Source organism: Mytilus californianus, unplaced genomic scaffold (genome assembly GCF_021869535.1).
Source record: "Mytilus californianus isolate M0D057914Y unplaced genomic scaffold, xbMytCali1.0.p SCAF_5, whole genome shotgun sequence".
NCBI lineage: Eukaryota > Metazoa > Mollusca > Bivalvia > Mytilida > Mytilidae > Mytilus > Mytilus californianus.
The window spans coordinates 13,267,228-13,289,062 of record NW_026262701.1 but is presented as its reverse complement, the minus strand read 5'-3'; the positions used below and the strand labels follow the sequence as shown (position 1 = coordinate 13,289,062).

The 21,835-nt window shown below is 31.9% G+C and overlaps 2 protein-coding genes across 6 annotated transcripts in view; both read left to right on the top strand.

Moving 5' to 3' along the window:
• The first annotated feature begins 488 nt into the window (after positions 1-488).
• The window catches only part of LOC127701603 (solute carrier family 66 member 2-like), an 86,284-nt gene continuing 64,937 nt past the window's right edge, over positions 489-21,835 (top strand). For 3 of the 4 annotated variants that reach the window (XR_007982123.1, XM_052205562.1, XM_052205560.1), the window contains exon 1: positions 20,775-20,861. The gene's annotated coding sequence lies outside the window, so the exon portion shown is untranslated. Of the gene's footprint in view, positions 813-20,774; positions 20,862-21,835 lie in introns of those variants that run through there. The other variant, XM_052205561.1, reaches the window with a different exon arrangement.
• LOC127701600 (uncharacterized) lies at positions 14,403-17,573 on the top strand. 2 transcript variants are annotated; one of them, XM_052205555.1, is made up of 3 exons: positions 14,403-14,631; positions 15,660-15,819; positions 16,452-17,573. In XM_052205555.1, the coding sequence occupies exons 1-3, from the start codon at positions 14,502-14,504 to the stop codon at positions 17,557-17,559; spliced, it is 1,398 nt and encodes a 465-aa protein (XP_052061515.1). In that variant the 5' UTR covers positions 14,403-14,501; the 3' UTR covers positions 17,560-17,573. The 2 variants fall into 2 exon arrangements, with proteins under 2 accessions (XP_052061515.1, XP_052061516.1); XM_052205556.1 differs by lacking the exon at positions 16,452-17,573 and having other exon boundaries at positions 15,660-15,978.

Sequence of the window (21,835 nt, the reverse complement as noted above, 5' to 3'; positions counted from 1 at the left end):
TATGTTAGGTTAATACATGTTTTATTGCTCTTCTGATACTTATCATGTGTTTATCTTAGTTCTCCCTAATGTCATTAATATTATCATGAATTATATACAAAACAAACTCAAATATTTGCTAAATTGACATTTATTTTTTTTTTTTTTACAAATTTTGATGCAAGTATTCTGGACAGAAACTCATGCAGAAATAGTCAACAGAAAAAATGATAATAGTAATGTGATGTTTAATGAACGTTCTAGTGTGCCTGGTGTGTCATTAAAGAAAAATGTAAAATAAAATGGGACACTGATTCAGTTACTGTATCTTTTTATCAATTTCGAACACGAAACAGTGTGTAAACTATTAAAGAGTTATTGTATGAAAAGACATACAATGTTCATGATTATAACAATCAAATTACCTGTTTTTTTTACTTGAAACACTATATTCAGTATCACGTAATCTTTTCATTTATCTTTTAGATCTACTGAAGTGGTATCCGCCTTGATGATATCAATATGGTTGTATATTGCTCAGTTTCATTTATTATTCATCGAAATTTGAATGCAGTTATTGTTACTTCTGAACTTAATGTTAGTTAGATATTAACTTGTTATGACAGGCAGTAGTGCATTGCTTGACAAGTTGTCCTATGGGGTGACTGGATTAATTTAATGTTAAACATTGTACAATGAATATTTCTAAATAATAAATACCTGCTTTAAGTATATGCGGACGGAAAACATGTCAACATATTCTTTTTAATGAATGAATGCTGTATAGGATGTGGTGGAAGCAAATATACCACATCTTCTTATTTTTGTTTTGAGTAAGTTCACATCAATTTTTTAATGTTAAAACTGCTTTAACATGATAAACAAATAATCTTAATGTTAACGCAATTTACATGTTCAGCTACATTCCTAAATTTTGATCTCTTTAAAAAATATTGTTTCAGATCCATCTTGTCGCTGTGTCATTTCTTCTTTTAATATTCTTTATATATAAATGTACGTCATATTCTTATGAATAGTCTAAATTGGTTAAAAATGACCTTGTGTTGGATCTAGAGATTGAGACATCTGGTAGTATAAATCTGACATATGAGTAAAATGAAGAAATTTAAGAAATGTTTTTTGAATATATTAAAAAGACCAAAAGGTTCCTTGTTTAATCATGCGTATAATCTGAATGTAGTGATCCACAAACACACATGCATATTGTTGAACTTCTTCTCTTTGTATTGTAAAAGTTCATCTTAGATGATGTGTTAGCACGAGAGAAACCTCTGTCAATGTATTTTCATATGTCGCCCCATTTTTTTTAATTTACCGCGATGTTCTCAGGCGTAATCGCTTTGTCACAGAATTATTGGTGGCGCAAATCTGCTTTATTCTGATGGCCTAGCTGTAGGGAATGCTCTTGGTGCAGTGTTTTGGATGACAACTAAGTGGAGAAATATATTTTTGTTTGTCTGTGGACTTGCAATGCAGATCTATAAATATGATTCAATCCTTCACTTGAGTAGCAGTGCTAAGGGATGTGATCTTAGAAGCAGAGATTTCATAAGTGACTTATTTAATTGAGGGATTGGTCATGTGAATGAATAGATTAAGGTCTTGTTCAGAATTCTCCCACTTCATGTCAATATCGTCAATGAATCGGAACCAAGTGAGATATTGATAAAGAGAAGCATTGGGGATTTGCTCTTCTAATTCGTCCATAAAATATTGGCATAAGAAGGAGCCATCTTTGTTCCTATTGCTGTTCCATTAAATATGAAGTCATAGCATTTGAATACCAAAGTTAGAAGCTGCATGGACTAAACATTCAGTTGGTCGATGTAAGGTGTTGTGAGAGTTCCAGACTTCCTTCAAGTTACTGGCTTAAATACCATTTTCATTTCGGAAATTAGTATAGAGATGCGAGACAAGCAATGTTTCAGGTGGGAGAATGCATGGTTCAAGAAAAACATTTTCTTAAGATAATGTGCTGTATCTTGTATTGTAGGGTAGTATATTTTCGTCGTGTGGTCTTAAACGAAAGTCAATAGATTCTGAAATTGAAAAAAAATCTTCTGTTGAAAATTAGTGAAAAAATTTTAAAAGTAAGTAAAAGCTATATCGTAAGTGAAATTAGTGTCCATGGTGTACCCTTATAAAATCATTTTCCGAAAGATTTCCTAAACTTTGATTTTTGAAAAGATATTGATTGTAGAAACATGCACCAGGAACAACATATAAAATAGGGGAATGGACTCGGCACTTATTTTGCAACTAAATCTAAAAATACACCTGTACGTCATTGATGTTACTGTCAATGGTGAGACCACTTTAATAAAATAACACCATTGACCAGTTTAGTAACACCACTGAATATATTATGACAATCAGCATTGTTTGTGTTTTTTTTTCATGTTTAACAACCGAAACATCATATTATTTATGAAATATAATACTTATTGAACAATGTTTTTTAACAATATAATGTATTATATACCAAGTTTTCACAAACTGGTGTATGCTGTTAAAACCAATGACACTATTTAGTAACACTATTGACATTGGGCCATTCCAGTTAATTTCTGACAGGTGGGGACGGATGGGGAGAAATTTTTTTATACGTATCAGAAAAAGCATCATGAAAAACTACCTATCAGATCTAAAAATTAAGACCTATCAGATGTAGAGTTTCTGTTCATATTGGGTGGATGGACTTTCATGGGAAAAATTGACCTATCAGAATTTTTTACTGCAAGGGGTGTACCCATCAGAATTTTGCTGACACTTTAACCTGTCAGAAGTTACCTTCCATTCCTTGTAAACTTTCATTTAGTACATAATATATGACTAGTGAGTGTATCTTCGTTATTAGGCAAAAATGTATTAACTTCTTTTTTGGACTTGGGTTAACTTTGCATACGGTTTAAACATCTGCCTATTATGGAAGATAGTATGTTGACTGTCATACAAGTGAGAGGTTTAGCTACCTATACAACCAGGTTTAATCCACAATTTTCTACATAAGAAAATGCCAGTACCAAGTCAGGAATATGACAATTGTTATCCATTCGTTTAATGTGTTTGAGCTTTTGATTTTGCCATTGGATTAGGGACTTTCCGTTTTGAATTTTCCTCGGTATTCTGTATTTTTGTTATTTAACTTTTGACTTCTAGATATTTTTTGGGTTGCTGTCATATTAACGTTTATCCCACACCACCTTTTATTCATATTTGTATCAATTGAAACTATTTACAGACATAAGGCAAAACAAAATACTGTGCCTGGTTCATTACATTATAATTCTATAGTTTTCACTGGATTGTCAATAGGAAATTGTTTTAGGGTCGCAGGGATGTTAACAAAGGATATATTAAATAAATTAACTGAATACTGCATTTGTATTTGCCTTCTTTTGCATGGATAAAGGGAGGAAGACAAACACAATAATTATCTATTAATTGAAAAGAGATCTTTGAGTACTGAAATTATATAAGTTTTTCCATGTGCATGCATGTGTGGGGAATGGAAAAGGAGTGGACAATCTGTAATCATTTAATATTAATAACACTTATCAATGGACATAAATCAGAAATAGAATGAAAATTAAGAGGATGTATTAAACTTCTCCTATCCGATATCTAAATTCAAATAACATTCTTTAAGCTGACTTAAAAAATACTTGAATTCTTATGTTGTACTGTTACACCACTGTCCCAGGTTAGGGGAGGGTTGGGATCCCGCTAACATGTTTAACCCCGCCACATTCTTTATGTATGTGCCTGTCCCAAGTCAGGAGCCTGTAATTCAGTGGTTGTCGTTTGTTGATGTGTTAAATATTTGTTTTTCGTTCATTTTTTGTACCGTTGATAAATAAGGCCGTTAGTTTTCTCGTTTGAATTGTTTTACATTTGTCATTTCGGGGCCTTTTATAGCTGACTATGCGGTATGGGCTTTGCTCATTGTTGAAGGCCGTACGGTGACCTATAGTTGTTAATTTCTGTGTCATTTGGTCTTTTGTGGAGAGTTGTCTCTTTGGCAATCATACCACATCTTCTTTTTTATATTGAATACTGCAGATTTGCAAATAACAACCTGTGTAAATATCTGCAGTATCAGACATTCTCATTTAGAATCCCCCTTTTTGTACACTTACAGCTGACTGAAAAAGATTTCCAATAATGTCTTTTTGAATGAATCATAAAACCCCATGTATATAGTGCTAGCTTTGATTTTCAGGGGAAAGATTTATTCCTAACACTCTGATCCACGGGAAATCAAATGAACATGTAATATCCACTGAAGTTTAAAACTTTGTTAAATAACAGCTTTTGATAGTCGATATTTCCTCTTTTCGTTAATGTAAAACACCTATACAGCCACACATGTTTACACTTGTTTTAATGTGTCTTCACAGCAGGAGTTGTCCTATGATCATGCTATCCCAGATGACTCATCGGATAAGAAAATGACCATGCAGCTTTGTTTTGTGGATTACTTTTATACATAAATATTTCATTACATAAAATAGATTGGCAAGAACCAGTGGCAAACTGTCTTCTGACTTTTGAATTGACAAACACAGAATATACAAGTTTTTTTTCCAATTGATTTAATACTACAATGCAGAAATTAAAAATAGGACTATTTTAATTTTAAACAATATTACTAAAAGTAGTTAGAAATGATAAAAAAAGGAATATGACTAATCTTACAAATTGACTATTTTTTTTTTTATTGAACTGGAATAAAAAAATTAAGAACATATTGAGTCATATTTTGCTTACCTCAGGCCGCAGGCACTTGTTGCGAAATTATTTGTTTACCTGTAAAGGTTTATTGATATTTTTTTTTTTTAGAAACTAGTGACTGTGTCTCGAGCATATTTTGGAAATTCATTCTTTTAACAAAGGAAGCAACATCAGATACATTTTGAGTATTAGCAATGAAAAATGATATACAATCCGAGGTCTTTCACAAAAAGACAATTAAAAACATAGAAATTTTTCATATATGACAAGACATAACAATCCTATATTCCTGAGATACCTTGTGAAGTATGTGAATGTTATCCATCATTCTTTCATAATTTTACCACCAAGTTGGCATAGCTTATTTTGCAGTTATCATTTAAGTATAGTCTGTGATTATAAGATTTCACAACCTAAATAATTTTTTTTAATCTTCATGGTATTTTTTTTAAACATGGACAAGAGTTCCTTCGGTGATAAGAGGTTAACCATGAAAAAAAGTTTTGTACATTTTTTTGGCAGTCGGCATTACACTTTCATACTGGCAACAACATTTTCGGGAAAGAAACATGGTTTTCTGGGGAACCCTTTATTCTATAACAAATCAAATTTAATATGATTTATTGGCAGTTCAAGATTCTTTAATACACACCATAAAGTTTAAGAAATTCCTTACTTCAAGAAAAGTTTCATATTTTTGTGTCGCTTTCAGTTATTAATTTCTGTAACTAAATTTTTGAAATAAGTATTTCTCCTAAAAAACAGGTATCTAAAACTTATTTATATTCTAAAAATACATCGGGGTATTCCTAGCACAAATAATTTTCACTCTATGCAGATCTCCAAAAGTGTGTTCTTATACAAATTAAAATGTGAATGATACATGTGTCTTCTTTAGTTGATTTTTATCTGTGGTCTATGGTCTGGTTACCATGGTTACAGATAAAAAATTTCATTCCAAGTCATCAGACTATCCTTAATATCTCTAACCACAACAGCAAGGATGCTAACAAGTGGTTGTCATTAGCCCTGTCTATAACTTCACTTTAATTGTGTATTAATTTGATACGGTCACTTGTGTTTCTTATCTGCTGTAATTATGATAATGGTTCTGAGTGCACCTCTTATAAATCATTAGAATGCATGCTGTGAGGGACAAGACATTGTGAGATAGATAAAAGAATATTTTCCTTCCAATGTATTTTCAAGGTCAAGAACGTCAGGTTGTAAATCTTTAACCTTTAATGACATTAAAATCCAAGAAAGATGTAATTAAATTATGTAAGCTTCAATAAAGGGTTATAATAATTTGTTTGCCAGATAAAACAAATTCTTTAATTTCATATGATTATGAATTCAATGTCCCTGTGTATCTGCCATGATAAAATATTTTGTCTTAAAAATATGCTGAAATGCAGAAAAAATATTTTAGTCATTATTTCAAACATAAATGCTGTATCTATTATTTGTTTATATATCATCCAATCAAACGCAAATACATTTTTTTCTATAATGAGTTTTAACAAATGTAATAATACATTGATTGGCGGGAAAACATAGGTGTTTTTCACAGGCACTTGTCTCAGAAAAAAATTTCCTGTTATATTAAGGTATATAGGAAATTGTGTTCTTAGACAAGTGCCTGTGGTGTTTTTGTATAAATATCCATTCACTGTATTGTGGACAAAATTCGATTCAGTCATAAATACAATACCAGATAATGTATGATACGAAACTGTCTAGATACCAAAGCACCCCTAAGATCTGACATAGGCATTTTTGTAACCCCTAAGATGTAATTATTTTTACCTTGCAAACTATTTACTGCTGCAAGACCATCAGAAGTTTTTTGCGTATAATTGTACGTGTTAGATGAAAAAACTCAAAATTACACCCCTAAGATGTATAAATTTTACACCCTTCAGAAAGGACCATCCATCCCCCTTTAGCAGACATTAACTGGAATGGCCCATTCTTACAGTGGATGTCCTTGAGGGCATTCCGGTGTTATGTTGCCGCTGACATTTCTACCCACGTGACTTGCGTTTTTGACTGATAACCGTTCGAACGTATATTTCGTATAAATACGCGAATATATTATCGAGTGCAAAATAACATTCCTTATCGCTTGTTATAAATTCATTTCTTCAATGAACACTGATGAAAATATTTTTTAAGAACATAAATAAATAATATGAAAATGTTTTGTCGTGAGAAATATATATATATATAAGTGAAAAAAATCATTAGTATCTATGCACACGTACCGAAAAATTGTGTTTGCGGATGAATATCTCTTTAGCTTGTTATATATTAGTTTCATCAATACATATTCATTAGCGGGAGAAATATGAATGCCTACTAAAATCAAACCTATTAGAAAAACGAATTATTAGTGTCCACCATGCACTTGCACTGCACTATCATTAGAATAGTAGAATAGAAGTATGGTATAAATGAATGAAAATTTGCCGGTAGAGTTATTAAGATGATCTGCTATATATATAACTATTGTACAATATTAATATAATAGCTAACAACAAACCAGATTATACTGATAACAAACTATTGTCCCATGATTACGTCACTATAATATAATAATTATTACGGTGAGGTTGAATTCTCTGTCATTTATTCATCATCCACACAGGAACTTGTCTCAGAAAAAAAAATTAATCTATGTACCTTAATCTAACTTTCAGGTAAAGAGATATTTTATTTTTCTGAGACAAGTGCCTGTGACTATCCACCACAACTTGCGGTCATCCGATGTTCAGTACTTCAGTACTTTGATAAGTTATTGATGTCATGTTATATAATTTGGGATTTTTTAGCCTTAAGTATTTTTTTTTCTTTTTCTTTTGCTTAGTGTTCTTTGTTTTGTGTTCAGTACTTAATAAAAGTAAAATTTGAAATGTGTTGTCAAAGGTGATACTTTTGTGTCATTGTAGTTACTGTAGGGTTAGTGGTGTTACTATATAAAAATGTAATAATTTTTATTTATTTGGGTTAACAAATGAAACTGTTTTTTAGGCCGTATACGAAGGATTAGGCATTATCTAATCATTCAGTCTTACACATTTTACATATATTCAGTTTATATGTATTCTTTAATATTAACAACATTCATAATTAGGACAGCTATGTTTTTTACGACAATTTATTCTGAAATTTATGTTCAAATAGAATGCATACCTATAAAAATAATGTCAGTTAGTAATAATTTAAACCTTAACAACAAATTGGAACAGTTGTTTGGATTTAAAAATATTGTTTTAATAAATAAATGCATGTTTTTATATTCGTAACATCATTGATATGATTCTATCAAAGGATGATCTAACATTGTTAAAATTGAAGGAACTCTTAATTTTTCCCATTGCATATTTCTGAATATAGTTGCTACCATATTTCAGAATAGCAGGACATATTTTAATTTTTAAAACAATGACATCAGTTTCCCGAAATTTCCCTCATCGAAATATGCATGTTTTTTTTATAATGACCAACCAAGCTATAAAAAGGCAGATTGCTCTTCAATATTTCAATGACATAAGAAATGTAGAGCAATTATTGACAGGTTATAGAAATTCATATGGACATCAATTGTGCTACTTTAATAGCAGAATACTTGTTGTAGTTTTATGAATCGTTGCCGGTTTTTACCTATCTAAATTTCTTATTTTTTTGGGGTTTTTTTTTTGTCTTTTCGTTGTTCGTTTATTTGTTCATTCATTTACGGATACGTTTTAGTTTGTTAATGAATGATAGGAGTCGTGGTGGCAAACATCAACGAAACAGCATTCAAAAGACACCACCCAAAAAATAATATATATTCTAGAGGTCAACATATGTTCTTCAACAAAATACAGTCAAGTGTCTATACAATTATTCCACCTTTCCATTTTAGAAAATATTTGCAAATAAATTTAATAGAGACTATCAAAGATTTCCGATCAATTCCAAATTCGACAATGGCTTGATTCCCTTGTTTTAATTTCGTCAGTTCGTTTGAGGGCGTGTTAGGTGTTTGTTTTGTAGTTGCTGTTGTTTTTTTGTTTTTAATCTGTTGATTTGGTTTTTTTTTTGTATTTACATCCGACTTTTAATAAATCTTTCTTGATATTATGTTTTATGTGTTTTATCGGATATCGGTATTTTATTCCATTTTTTAAGATAATTTCTTCTTTCGTATACTGCCCATATTCAACATGTTGAATATTTTGGCATGTTGTGCATGATTAGAACTGGAAAAACAATATTGTTGCTCTGCTGCTGATATGGAAGTTCCGATGTAAAGGAAACCAATTTAAGGCTTCAGTTGACTTTATCTGTGATGTTTATATGTTCTCACTTGCGATGGTACATCCGAGGTATGTAGTTGATGTTTATATGTTCTCACTTGCGATGGTACATCCGAGGTATATAGTTGATGTTTATATGTTCTCACTTGTGATGGTACATCCGAGGTATGTAGTTGATGTTTATATGTTCTCACTTGCGATGGTACATCCGAGGTATGTAGTTGATGTTTATATGTTCTCACTTGCGATGGTACATCCGAGGTATATGTTCTCACTTGTTCTCACTTGCGATGGTACATCAGAGGTATGTAGTTGATGTTTATATGTTCTCCCTTGCGATGGTACATCCGAGGTATACAGTTGATGTTTATATGTTCTCACTTGCGATGGTACATCCGAGGTATGTAGTTGATGTTTATATGTTCTCCCTTGCGATGGTACATCCGAGGTATGTAGTTGATGTTTATATGTTCTCACTTGCGATGGTACATCCGAGGTATGTAGTTGATGTTTATATGTTCTCCCTTGCGATGGTACATCCGAGGTATGTAGTTGATAAAATTGAGAATGGAAATGGGGAATGTGTCAAAGAGACAACAACCCGACCATAGAACAGACAACAGCAGAAGGTCACTAACAGGTCTTCAATGCAGCGAGAAATTCCCGCACCCGGAGGCGTCCTTCAGCTGGCCCCTAAACAAATATATATACTAGTTCAGTGATAATGAACGCCATACTAAACTCCAAATTGAGTAACAAAGGATAGAGGCTCCTGACTTGGGACAGGCGCAAAAATGCGGCGGGGTTAAACATGTTTATGAGATCTCAACCCTCCCCCTATACCTCTAGCCAATGTAGAAAAGTAAACGCATAACAATACGCACATTAAAATTCAGTTCAAGAGAAGTCCGAGTCTGATGTCAGAAGATGTAACCAAAGAAAATAAACAAAATGACAATAATACATAAATAGCAACAGACTACTAGCAGTTAACTGACATGCCAGCTCCAGACTTCAATTAAACTGATTGAAAGATTATGTCTTCATCATATGAATATCAGGCACAATCCTTCCCGTTAGGGGTTTAGTATCATACCATCATAACATATATGAGAAGAACATAACCCGTGTCATGCCAACAACTGGTTTTTAAATAAATGTGTTTAGTGCCGATGCAAAGACCCTATAAGTAAATCAATATTAACGCCAAAATATGCAATCTTTAATGACCTGACAACAGTATCGTAACTATATCCCTTCTTAATAAGTCTATTTAAAGGTTTTGTTAGCTTCAGAGGTGAATACTGACATTTTTGTGCTTTATAAAGAATATTTCCATAAAAAATTGAATGTGAAATACCTGAACGTATAAGAAGTCTGCATGTTGAGCTATATTTACGAATGATGTCCTTATACCGATGATAAAATTTAGTAAATGTTTTGACTAGTTTGTGATATCGAAAACCCTGGTGTAATAATTTTTCAGTAATACATAAGTTTCTCTCGTTAAAATCTAAAACATTGTTACATACACGAGCGAATCGTACAAGTTGAGATATATAAACACCGTAAGATGTTTATATGTTCTCCCTTGCGATGGTACATCCGAGGTATATAGTTGATATTTATATGTTCTCACTTGCGATGGTACATCCGAGGTATGTAGTTGATAAAATTGAGAATGGAAATGGGGAATGTGTCAAAGAGACAACAACCCGACCATAGAACAGACAACAGCAGAAGGTCACTAACAGGTCTTCAATGCAGCGAGAAATTCCCGCACCCGGAGGCGTTCTTCAGCTGGCCCCTAAACAAATATATATACTAGTTCAGTGATAATGAACGCCATACTAAACTCCAAATTGTACACAAGAAACTAAAATTAAAAATAATACAAGACTAACAAAGGATAGAGGCTCCTGACTTGGGACAGGCGCAAAAATGCGGCGGGGTTAAACATGTTTATGAGATCTCAACCCTCCCCCTATACCTCTAGCCAATGTAGAAAAGTAAACGCATAACAATACGCACATTAAAATTCAGTTCAAGAGAAGTCCGAGTCTGATGTCAGAAGATGTAACCAAAGAAAATAAACAAAATGACAATAATACATAAATAACAACAGACTACTAGCAGTTAACTGACATGCCAGCTCCAGACTTCAATTAAACTGATTGAAAGATTATGTCTTCATCATATGAATATCAGGCACAATCCTTCCCGTTAGGGGTTTAGTATCATACCATCATAACATATATGAAAAGAACATAACCCGTGTCATGCCAACAACTGGTTTTTAAATAAATGTGTTTAGTGCCGATGCAAAGACCCTATAAGTAAATCAATATTAACGCCAAAATATGCAATCTTTAATGACCTGACAACAGTATCGTAACTATATCCCTTCTTAATAAGTCTATTTAAAGGTTTTGTTAGTTTTCAGAGGTGAATACTGACATTTTTGTGCTTTATAAAGAATATTTCCATAAAAAATTGAATGTGAAATACCTGAACGTATAAGAAGTCTGCATGTTGAGCTATATTTACGAATGATGTCCTTATACCGATGATAAAATTTAGTAAATGTTTTGACTAGTTTGTGATATCGAAAACCCTGGTGTAATAATTTTTCAGTAATACATAAGTTTCTCTCGTTAAAATCTAAAACATTGTTACATACACGAGCGAATCGTACAAGTTGAGATATATAAACACCGTAAGATGTTTATATGTTCTCCCTTGCGATGGTACATCCGAGGTATATAGTTGATATTTATATGTTCTCACTTGCGATGGTACATCCGAGGTATGTAGTTGATGTTTATATGTTCTCACTTGCGATGGTACATCCGAGGTATATAGTTGATATTTATATGTTCTCGCTTGCGATGGTACATCCGAGGTATATAGTTGATGTTTATATGTTCTCACTAGCGATGGTACATCCGAGGTATATAGTTGATGTTTATATGTTCTCGCTTGCGATGGTACATCCGAGGTATATAGTTGATGTTTCATGCTCAAGAGTGTTGCCGTGAAGCTTTGTAATTCCACTTGATTGGAATTTTCATTGTTTGTGATTGTTAGGACGCTGCATTTGAGTTTCTTAAGTTTGTCCCATTTTGCTAAGTTTGTCTAGACCTTCTTGGAGTTTAAGGCAGTCGTTTATTGGGGAAATGGACATTTAGACTACAGTATCATTTGCAAAAAGTCATACTGTTGAGTGGATCGAGGCCTTGTGGTAGGTCGTTAATACAAAAATAGAAATAAACTGGGTCCTCTAAAACTGACTCTTGAGGTACACAAGACAGTCTTCCTTCAGTTCATTCTGTCAGATGCTTCCCATTCGACCAACACTATTTGTTTACAGTTTAATGCTTGTGCTTCATTTTATATAGTTATTAATTATCACACAGGTCTTCAATTTTAGATTTTTCATTATGTTTAAAGTGGCTCATATTCCTTTTTTTAGTGCTTATTAATGATTTTTTGTTTTTGTTTTTAAGTATCAAATTTTATCACGATTTTTACCTTTATTCTAAATGTTCTTAGTGCTTATTTCAAATTGCTTAGTAGGTACACTTTTATCATACTACAAAGCTTAGACGTGTTAAACCAAGTTTTTTCACATATAAATGCCAAATTTTGTGTATGTAATGCTTGTCGTTATTAGTTTTGTTTGTGTTTTTATATTCGGTCAAAATAAAGCTCTCTCGAGATAAATGCCGAATCAAAATAAACTGTTATCTTCTTATCTTGTCTTATCTTAGGATATTGATTACCATTTGTCTCTGCGTCTTTCATGATATGTTACTGGTGACATTATATGTTCTATTATTTTACAGCAGATTCATGTTAGAGCTATTGATCTATAGTTTGCTGATATATATATTTCTGACCTTTGTAGTACGAGGGTCTTAATGTTGTTGTTTTTTTTTTTTCAGAATAGAGAATAATGGGCAAAAAGCGCAGAATAAAGGGCAAAAAAAAATTAAAAAGAATAGATAAAAAAAAAGATAAAAAAAAAGAATAGAGAATAAAAAATATTAAAATATGAAGAATAAAAAATAAAAAATAATAGGGTGTTAAAATATAAAGAATAAAGAATAATGCAAAATGAATAAAGGATAGAGAACATGCATAAGAAAATAAGAATAAAGAAATCAATACTCTCTAGTGTGCTGGTGTAACGTTTTTGGTTTGATGTGGTCCGGTCCAGCAGCATTGTATTGGGTTTTCAGTTGTTTTCCACTCCGTTACTTGTGGTGATATTTTCGCTGTAGGCATTTTCCTTGTGAATCTCTGTCATGATTTTTTTTCTGTAAAATTCTCTCTTTGTAACTGATGGGACGAACATGGTAGAAATATACATGTACAATAATTACGGACATTTCAAGGCGAGATAACTCGTGTTACTTTTCTATTCTGGTTCCCATCTTGTTCTCATCGTCTGGTGACCAGTAGATAAGAATAGATAACTCCCCTAAACGAACACCCCGCCAATAGATGTCACTTTGACGTTATGCCTATAGGGTAATTTATGATATTAGCAGTTATACGATAATTCCGAACGCAGTTGGATTTAAGAAAGAAACCCCGCGTACACTATACACAGATGAATGATGAAGAAATTGCCGATAAGAAAGAAATAATTAAAAAAAGAAAAGTTTTGCATGCCCTATGACTGATGTAGAAAGAATATTTTCTGTTAACGATGGTTCAAAAGAGATACGTTTACATGTTATTATATTTCCTATATTTATAATATATGTATATCTCTTGATCAATACTTTTTTTAATTTCTTTTTTAATCTAGTAAATTTTCTTATTGTATGAAATTTGTAACCCTGTTTATACTACACACGACCTTTTCGGAAGCTTTAAGTTAGTCCAAATAATTTATCATCGGTGTTTCTGATTTTAACAAGTTCAATAAAAGCCGCAGGCAAACTGATCTATCCTTGTAAATTTCTTTTTAATTGGGTTAGATGAAAATCCAATATACAAATCCTTTCAACATCAAGCAGGCTTTCAAGCAGGCTTGAGTATTATCTTTTATGTTTTATATAAAAAAAAAAGCATTTAACTCTTTAACGTGATTCTGGAAAAGGATTAACTCGAATAATTCTGCGCCCTCTAGCGGCCTATAGCCTATCGAGGGCTTGAAGGCATACAGTGCAAATATCTCGTCAGTCGTTCCCTGTAAGAGGGAACCAATCAGTGAACTCAACCTTTCGATTTTGCGCGCTTACAACTTCCTGTAACTTTTAATGCGGGTATTTCAAAACAAACATGGATGCTGACCAATCACTTCAAATAATACAAGATAGATACGACTTTATATTCAAAGAAAATCAACTAGATTCTGTCAAATCCATCCTGAAAAACAAGGATTGTTTCATTGTATTGCCAACTGGATATGGAAAATCCCGCATTTACTTCCATTTACCAGAGCTATTTGAGATGACAACAACGAAGAAATCGTCAATTCTGGTTATATCACCGTTACAAGCCCTCATGTTAGATCAGATGAAAAAGCTTCAAGACATGGGTATAACAGCCACAGTTGTAGGAGAATGTCAAAAAGATAAAGGTTAATATATTGTAATTTCGATTTACTGAGAGGGTTGGCCTTAATTAGTTAGAGAATCCGTCATTAAAAAAAGGGGGAAGGTTGATGTTTTTTTTTATCTCATAAATTAGTCATAATATTTACTAGAATGATATTATATTTAAAAAAATTATGTTGAAATTTTATCATGAATATTGAAACTGAACTTCCAAGTTAACTGATATGCATAATAATTAATATAAATACCTCAATTGGTAAACAAAAGCTCATCATTATTACCAAGACTGGCAAGACTGTCTTTCTCTTTCATATCAGAGTGTTTAAACACAGGGACTCGGTTAGCAGATTAAAATTTTGTTAATCAATGTTTTTTATATTTTTTTTTAGTATTTCCTGTCTATTTGTATTACTTTATTAACATATTTGACGATGACATCGATATTTCTTTATTTTCTAGCAATGTGCAGTTTTCTATCCATATCCGTATACAGAAAAATCTATCGATATTTCTTTGTTTTCTAGCAATGTGCAGTTTTCTATCCATATCTGTATACTGAAAAATCCTAATCTGCTAACCGAGTCCCTGTGTGTTTAAATATATTTATAAAAGATAGTTTTATAAAGCAATATAATAATCTGTTACTTTTCATTCATGTCAATTACTATTTATTTATTTTAATATTTGCAACAGGTCTCAACCATTTCTTGTTAATGATTATAAAAAGATGAGGTATGATTACCAATGAGACAACTCTCGACAAGAGACCAAATGATACAGAAATTAACAACTAGGTCACCATACTGCCTTCAACAATGAGCAAAGCCCATACCGAATAGTCAGCTATAAAAGACCCGAAAATGACAATGTAAAACAATTCAAACGAGAAAACTAACGGCCTAATTAATGTACAAAAAATGAGTTTGTGCAAATAAGATATATTATATAATATGTATTTTTATTGTGTTATTTTTTCATTCTGAAATTTTTTATTTCCCTTATGTGTTGTATGTACATTTTTTGGCTAAAGTTCAAAATTTTTGTTTTACAGGTGTGGCTGATAGAATATCTGCAGGAGATTACTCTATAGTTTTTTCATCCCCTGAGGCTGCACTCCTGCCAGGTTTATGGAGAAGAAGTCTTACAAGTGGAAATTTCAACACTGCTGTAAAAGCTGTAATCATAGATGAGGCCCACTGTATAACTGAATGGTGAGGACAGTTTCTAGTTGCATGTATACACAGTGACACCAGAATTTAATATTTTCAGAATTATTTTCCTCTATTGTTTTTGTCATTTAATTTAAATTGGGGCCATCTTAAAAGTATTAAGGTCCTTAAAAGGCTATTTCAGTACTATTCAAATAAACTCATAGATACATGTACCAGGATTGAAATTTTATATTTACACCAGACGCGCTTTTCGTCTACAAAAGACTCATCAGTGATGCTCGAATCAAAAAATGTTTAAAAAGCCAAATAAAGTACTAGAGATTAACTTTTTTACATCAAATTCTTCAAACAAAAAAAGCTGAAAAGGATTTCTGTGTATTTGAATAAAATGGGATATACAGCTAACTGCCGTTTATTTACTTTCAACTTACTTTTATTTTCTTTTTATCTTAACAATTTTTTATTTCACTATCTATTTATTGATAATGTTGCCATAACAACCATTATTGTAACATTTACTTCCGTCTTTTGTGGCGGCATAAAAATGAGTTTTATTAATCTTGGCAGGTTAGTAAAAATTGTAAAGATATAGTTTTTGTTTACCTTTATACTTTTTTTGTGATATGTCATGATCAGAAGTCAGTAGATAATATTTGTAATTGTCCTTTCAGGGGTGCTGAATTCAGACAAGAATATTCCATGCTAGACGAGTTGAGATCTATTTTTCCTGAGAAAACACCATTTGTTGCTCTAACAGCAACTGCAACCAAAGAAATGAAACTTGAAATTCTGAAAAAACTCAACATGGACCAAGACAGGACAGATACAATATGGATGCTTCCTGAAAGACCTAATTTAACGTACGTTGTTAAGAAAACCACTAAGCAAATGAGCGACTTGCAATGGATATTGGATGATATAAAGGTGAAAGAAGGAAAGGCTAAAAAGACCATTGTCTATTGTCGTAACATAAGTTCATGTGCAGCATTATATGAATACTTTTTCTATGAACTTTCAGAAAGTGCAGATGATGTTCACAGTAGACGCATTGCCATGTTTCATCGTTCTACAGCTGAAACAAACAAAGTGCATGTTATGTCTGAATTTCCCAAGATAGATAGCAAAGTACGTGTTGTGTTTGCAACAATTGCATTTGGAATGGGTGTTGACATTGCAGATGTTGAGCAGATTATCCACTGGGGTGCTCCTCGTGGACTAGAACAATTCACTCAGGAGAGTGGTCGAGCAGGTCGAGACGGAAGACATGCATTGTCAGTTGTGTATTATTCAAGTTTTGACATTTCCAAAGGCAGGTGTAAAGAAAGTGTAGTTGATTTTTGCAAGAAAGTGAAATGTTGCAAAGAAATTTTGAGTGACTACTTTAGTCTAGACAATAAGCCACACCGCAGCACAACAAAGACTTGTAAATGTTGCTCATTCTGCAAAGCAAACTGTGAATGTGGGTCTTGTGATAGATTAGACTTTATTCATAATATTGCCTCGACACAGCAACAATATAAATTACAAGATGAAGATGCTGATCTACACAGACATATCAGTGACAATGAAAGCATTCTCCTGAAAGAGAACTTGCTCGATTTTTTGAGTATACTTGAAGATGAGGATGCACCAGGCTGCACATATCTCAACGACTCAGCAATCAATGAAATCGTTCGTAACGCGCCTTATCTTTACTGTGAAGAAGACATAATTTCACTTGGTGTTGGTGATATTGAACTTGCCAGAGAAATACTTTTGTTGATTGAAGAAATTGTCTAATAAAATTTATTAAATATTCCACAATCTCCATTCAATAATGTATGTCATTATATAAAAATAAGGTATGACTGCCAATGATTAGACTCTCCACCCGACACCAAATAACATAGAAGTAAACAACTAGAGATCGCTGTAGGGTCTTCAACAATGTGCAAAACCTATACTCCATAGTAAGCTTTTACGGCCCCATAATGACAAATGTAAAACAATACAAACTATAAATGCATTCAGGCGTTAATGTAGCAATCGGAGATTAGACGGAGATCGGCGGAATATAACGACTGACATTATTCGGGTTAGAAAAGGATAGACAATTTATGAATATGACGAATACATAATCTTTCAATCAGTTTAATTGAAGTGTGGAGCTGGCATGTCAGTTATTGCTGTAGTAGTCCTTTAGTTAATTTATCATGTATCATTGCCATTTTGCTTAGTGTCTTAAAAGACTTTTGTTATCTATTCTGACATCGGACTCGGACTTCTTTTAAACTGAGTTTTACTGTGCGTATTGCTGTGTTTTGTTTATTCTATACATAGGCTAGAGGTATAGAGGGAGGGTTGAAATCTCATAAAACATATAAATAAAAGCTACAGAAGGCAATATCATAAATATGACAAGATGTACATTTTTTTTACTGTCAATTTTAGATTTTATTTGATATGGGTAGGTCATATGTATTCGACATTGACATTGTATAAACCAGATGTATACTCCATGCTGAATTTTATTTGATCTAGGTAACACGTAAACTCATTAACACCTGTGGATTAAATTGTAATATTTTCCTGTCCTCTAGGAACATAAAACTTACATAATTCACTACCCTTAATTAGACATAGATATCAGTAAGTAAAACCGCAGACTTTCTCCTTAAAGTTTAGTGGTTTGTACATATATTGAAGGTGTGCATGTGGTCAGGGTTTAATATTTGCTCTTTTGGGAGATAGTTGAAGTTATTTTAAAATAACTTTGCATCTGCGGGGGCATCATTTGTTTCTCCCAGACACAATTAGATCTCAGATAAAGTTCTACATTATCTTTGTTATGATACAGTTACTTCAGAGTGAAGTGCGGGGCATCACTTTGTCTAGTTAATTTTATAATTATTTTTTTTGTTGTAATTAATCTTATTTGAAAATATTCGTTCATATTTCAGCCGTATCTCAATTTTTTTTTACTTTATAAAATTAGTTTATATGTGTTACCCTATATTCTTATGTGTAGAATACTCTTAAACATTTAAACACAAGAATAGAGGGCAACATACATAAATTATTATTGTTAAATCGCATTGATAAGAGTTAGAACACTTAAGACAAGGTAAAAAGTTGATGTGAAAAGACTATTTTCAAATTATAAATTAACAGCAAAAAATAAAAAAGGGGGTCTCCCAACAATCTCTTTTGCATGGACTACTATATTTTCAATATAATACTTCAATGATAAGATAAAATAGTAACATATGGTATTGAATAGTGATACCGCACCGGAAAGGATTTGCCGTGGCACCATGGGACGTTTAAACAATATACTATGTAAATATTGACACATTCGTGTTTATATGTTAGCTGATCTCGATAATTATGGAGCTTTTCTTAAAAAGGACTTCGATGTTTTTCGTCATTTGTATTATTAAACGACATTTTATGAATATACTAAACAAGGATTTTTTATAATACTACTATACATCCTTGTACTAAACAATAAGATTAATGTATGAAGGAGAACATAAAGACAGCATATCCTAACAATGATTTTGATGCTATGATATCTTACTGTATACATTCAAAATACTTGCACTTACTTCTCTGATCATTTCTTATAATGATAAGAATAATATTCCCTATACCTTTTCATTATACAAAACTTGTATAAAATTTTGTATGTTTTGAATAACATTAAAAATTGCACGTTGTCATCTTTTCTATTTCAATTTAGTTTTTCAGATTTCGTAGACATTTTTTTTCAATAATACAATCATGCAATTGTGTATTCAAATATTTGATAATAATAATATAATTACTCAAATCAAAATAAGATTAATTAGACAGAGCCTTTAAAAAAACGAAAAAAAAAACAACACTTTTTGCATATTTTTCTTCAAGATGTCAACAAAACCACACTACTTTTAAAACTTTGATGTTTAAAGAACTCTTTGGTATAATAGAAATTAATATATTGTTTAAAACCTAACTAGATATTTAAAATGATGGATGTAATTAGAAAAGAAGTTCACATCATAAAAATGAGAATTCAACTAAATAACAAGACCAATTTGTCTTTGAATACGGTCAATCTTAGTTGAATGAATATACATCGTATTCATAAATAATGAAGTTTCACTTTCAAATGCTTAGGGACAACAGTAAACATTATTTTAAAATGACGATTCTTATACCATTTGATAGGAAAATTATTTGCCAATACTGTATAATTTGTTAATTTGATTTACAATAAAAAATGAATTTAATATGAATTTTTATAAAATATGTATACCTCGTAATTTAACATATCTCAACCAAAAAAGAACCCGACGTTCAACATGATAGGGACACCAGTAAATATCAAGATAAAGTGAATTTTATTACACCATTTCAAAGCTAAAAAATTGGTGAGATCTCTATAATTTATTAATTTTATATGAGATTTATAAAATAGACATAGTACTCGTTTATTTAGCTAGTGGTCATAATTCCCCATAGACAATAACGTTAAAAAAATTTTCAATGATTACGGTTCTCTGTGTGGTAGCTGATAAAGCCATCCAGCTGAGCTGTCCGCAATTCTTGTGTATGCGGAAGCCTTTTAGGGCCATGCCATTGATAATTTGTTATATCAAATTGATAATCTGTTATATCAAATTAATAATCTGTCATATCAAATTAATAATCTGTTATAACAAATCGTAAAAAGTAAATTGGCATGGCCCCAAAAGGCTTCCGTAGAAATAAGACAGATTGGAATTGGTCGTTAGTATTATATTTGCCTTATTCGTCTGATTATCATTTACTGAGTCATCGAGAGGATTTTGTCCGTGGTTTCGCATATTTTGCCATTTAAATCTTCATTTGTCGATTTTCTTTTATTATCCAACGACTTAAGTATGACTCATTTATACGATAGTGTGCTTTATTCTGGGTTTTACTTTCTATTTATTATTAATTATTATTTGGGTATGGGTTCGGATTTTGACTCCGCTCATATTTTTATGAAGTTTCTAAAAAATAAAACAACACAAGACTTCCGGTTTTATTTTTCCTCAAGTTTTGATCCTTTTCCAACAAGTCTTTAACAAAAGGTATTAACTTGAATAGAGATATCATGATTAATACTGAACATAAATATGAATAACTGGAACAAAACAGATGCCACATTCCCATGCAACAGTCATCAGAAACATGATTATTATTCACGATACACGTAGTCATACACATGACATGTATATAAAATAGCCTTTCAAGACTTCATGATTATTTGGACTACTGTTCAATTTAAACAGTAGTCCAAATAATCATGAAATCTTGAAACGCTATTTTATATTTTTGCCTTAACGCCTTCCTGCCTTTCAAGACGTCATAATTATTTGGACTAATTAAACAGAAACCTCGGTTAACCCTCTTGCTGCCAAAAGGGACATTTATGGCTTCTACACACAAAACTTGTTGATTGTGTAGAACGTCAAAGGCCCATGGTAACGTCACAGTACTGAGGGGAACTGACAATGTCAAAAGACGGCACCAAAAGGGCGATTTTGGCGGGAATGAAGCAAACTGAAATAAATGCATTATTTGTGTACTTAAAAAAGATGTCAAAAAATGATACAGGATCATAAGCTTGTTAGTACTATAATACCAACTTATTTAATGTGTTTACTAATTATCTAGTTCGTCATTTTCATGTAAAATGTTGCATACTTTCGAGAAATTTGTTAAACATCAGTTTTACTTTCATACATCATTCAATCAGAATATCTCATATAATAATCGCATTCCTAATAAATGATCATAGAAAGGGAAACTGTTATACTTGATTACGCGAAATATCAATATATCCAATACACGCTTTATTTAAGAGAACTGGAAAATTTCAGTACAGCTCAAATGCCGCAATTGAATTCTTGAAGATTTTTTTTGTAAAAGTACACAAATTTTCCCCAATATACTTGTATTGCCATACGATATTTTAATACATGTTATACCTGTTTCATCATTGAAGCACTAGTCTAAAAATTTTTATTTTCATTCGAAATGGGGATGTTGAATTAGTAGGTGC

Bases quoted from the DNA above. Each gene is read 5' to 3' on its own strand.
- LOC127701600 (XM_052205555.1), top strand. From the start codon at position 14,502: ATGACAACAACGAAGAAATCGTCAATTCTGGTTATATCACCGTTACAA. The intron at 14,632-15,659 runs GTTAATATATTG...TTTGTTTTACAG, and splicing joins AGAATGTCAAAAAGATAAAG to GTGTGGCTGATAGAATATCT. The intron at 15,820-16,451 runs GTGAGGACAGTT...TTGTCCTTTCAG, and splicing joins GCCCACTGTATAACTGAATG to GGGTGCTGAATTCAGACAAG.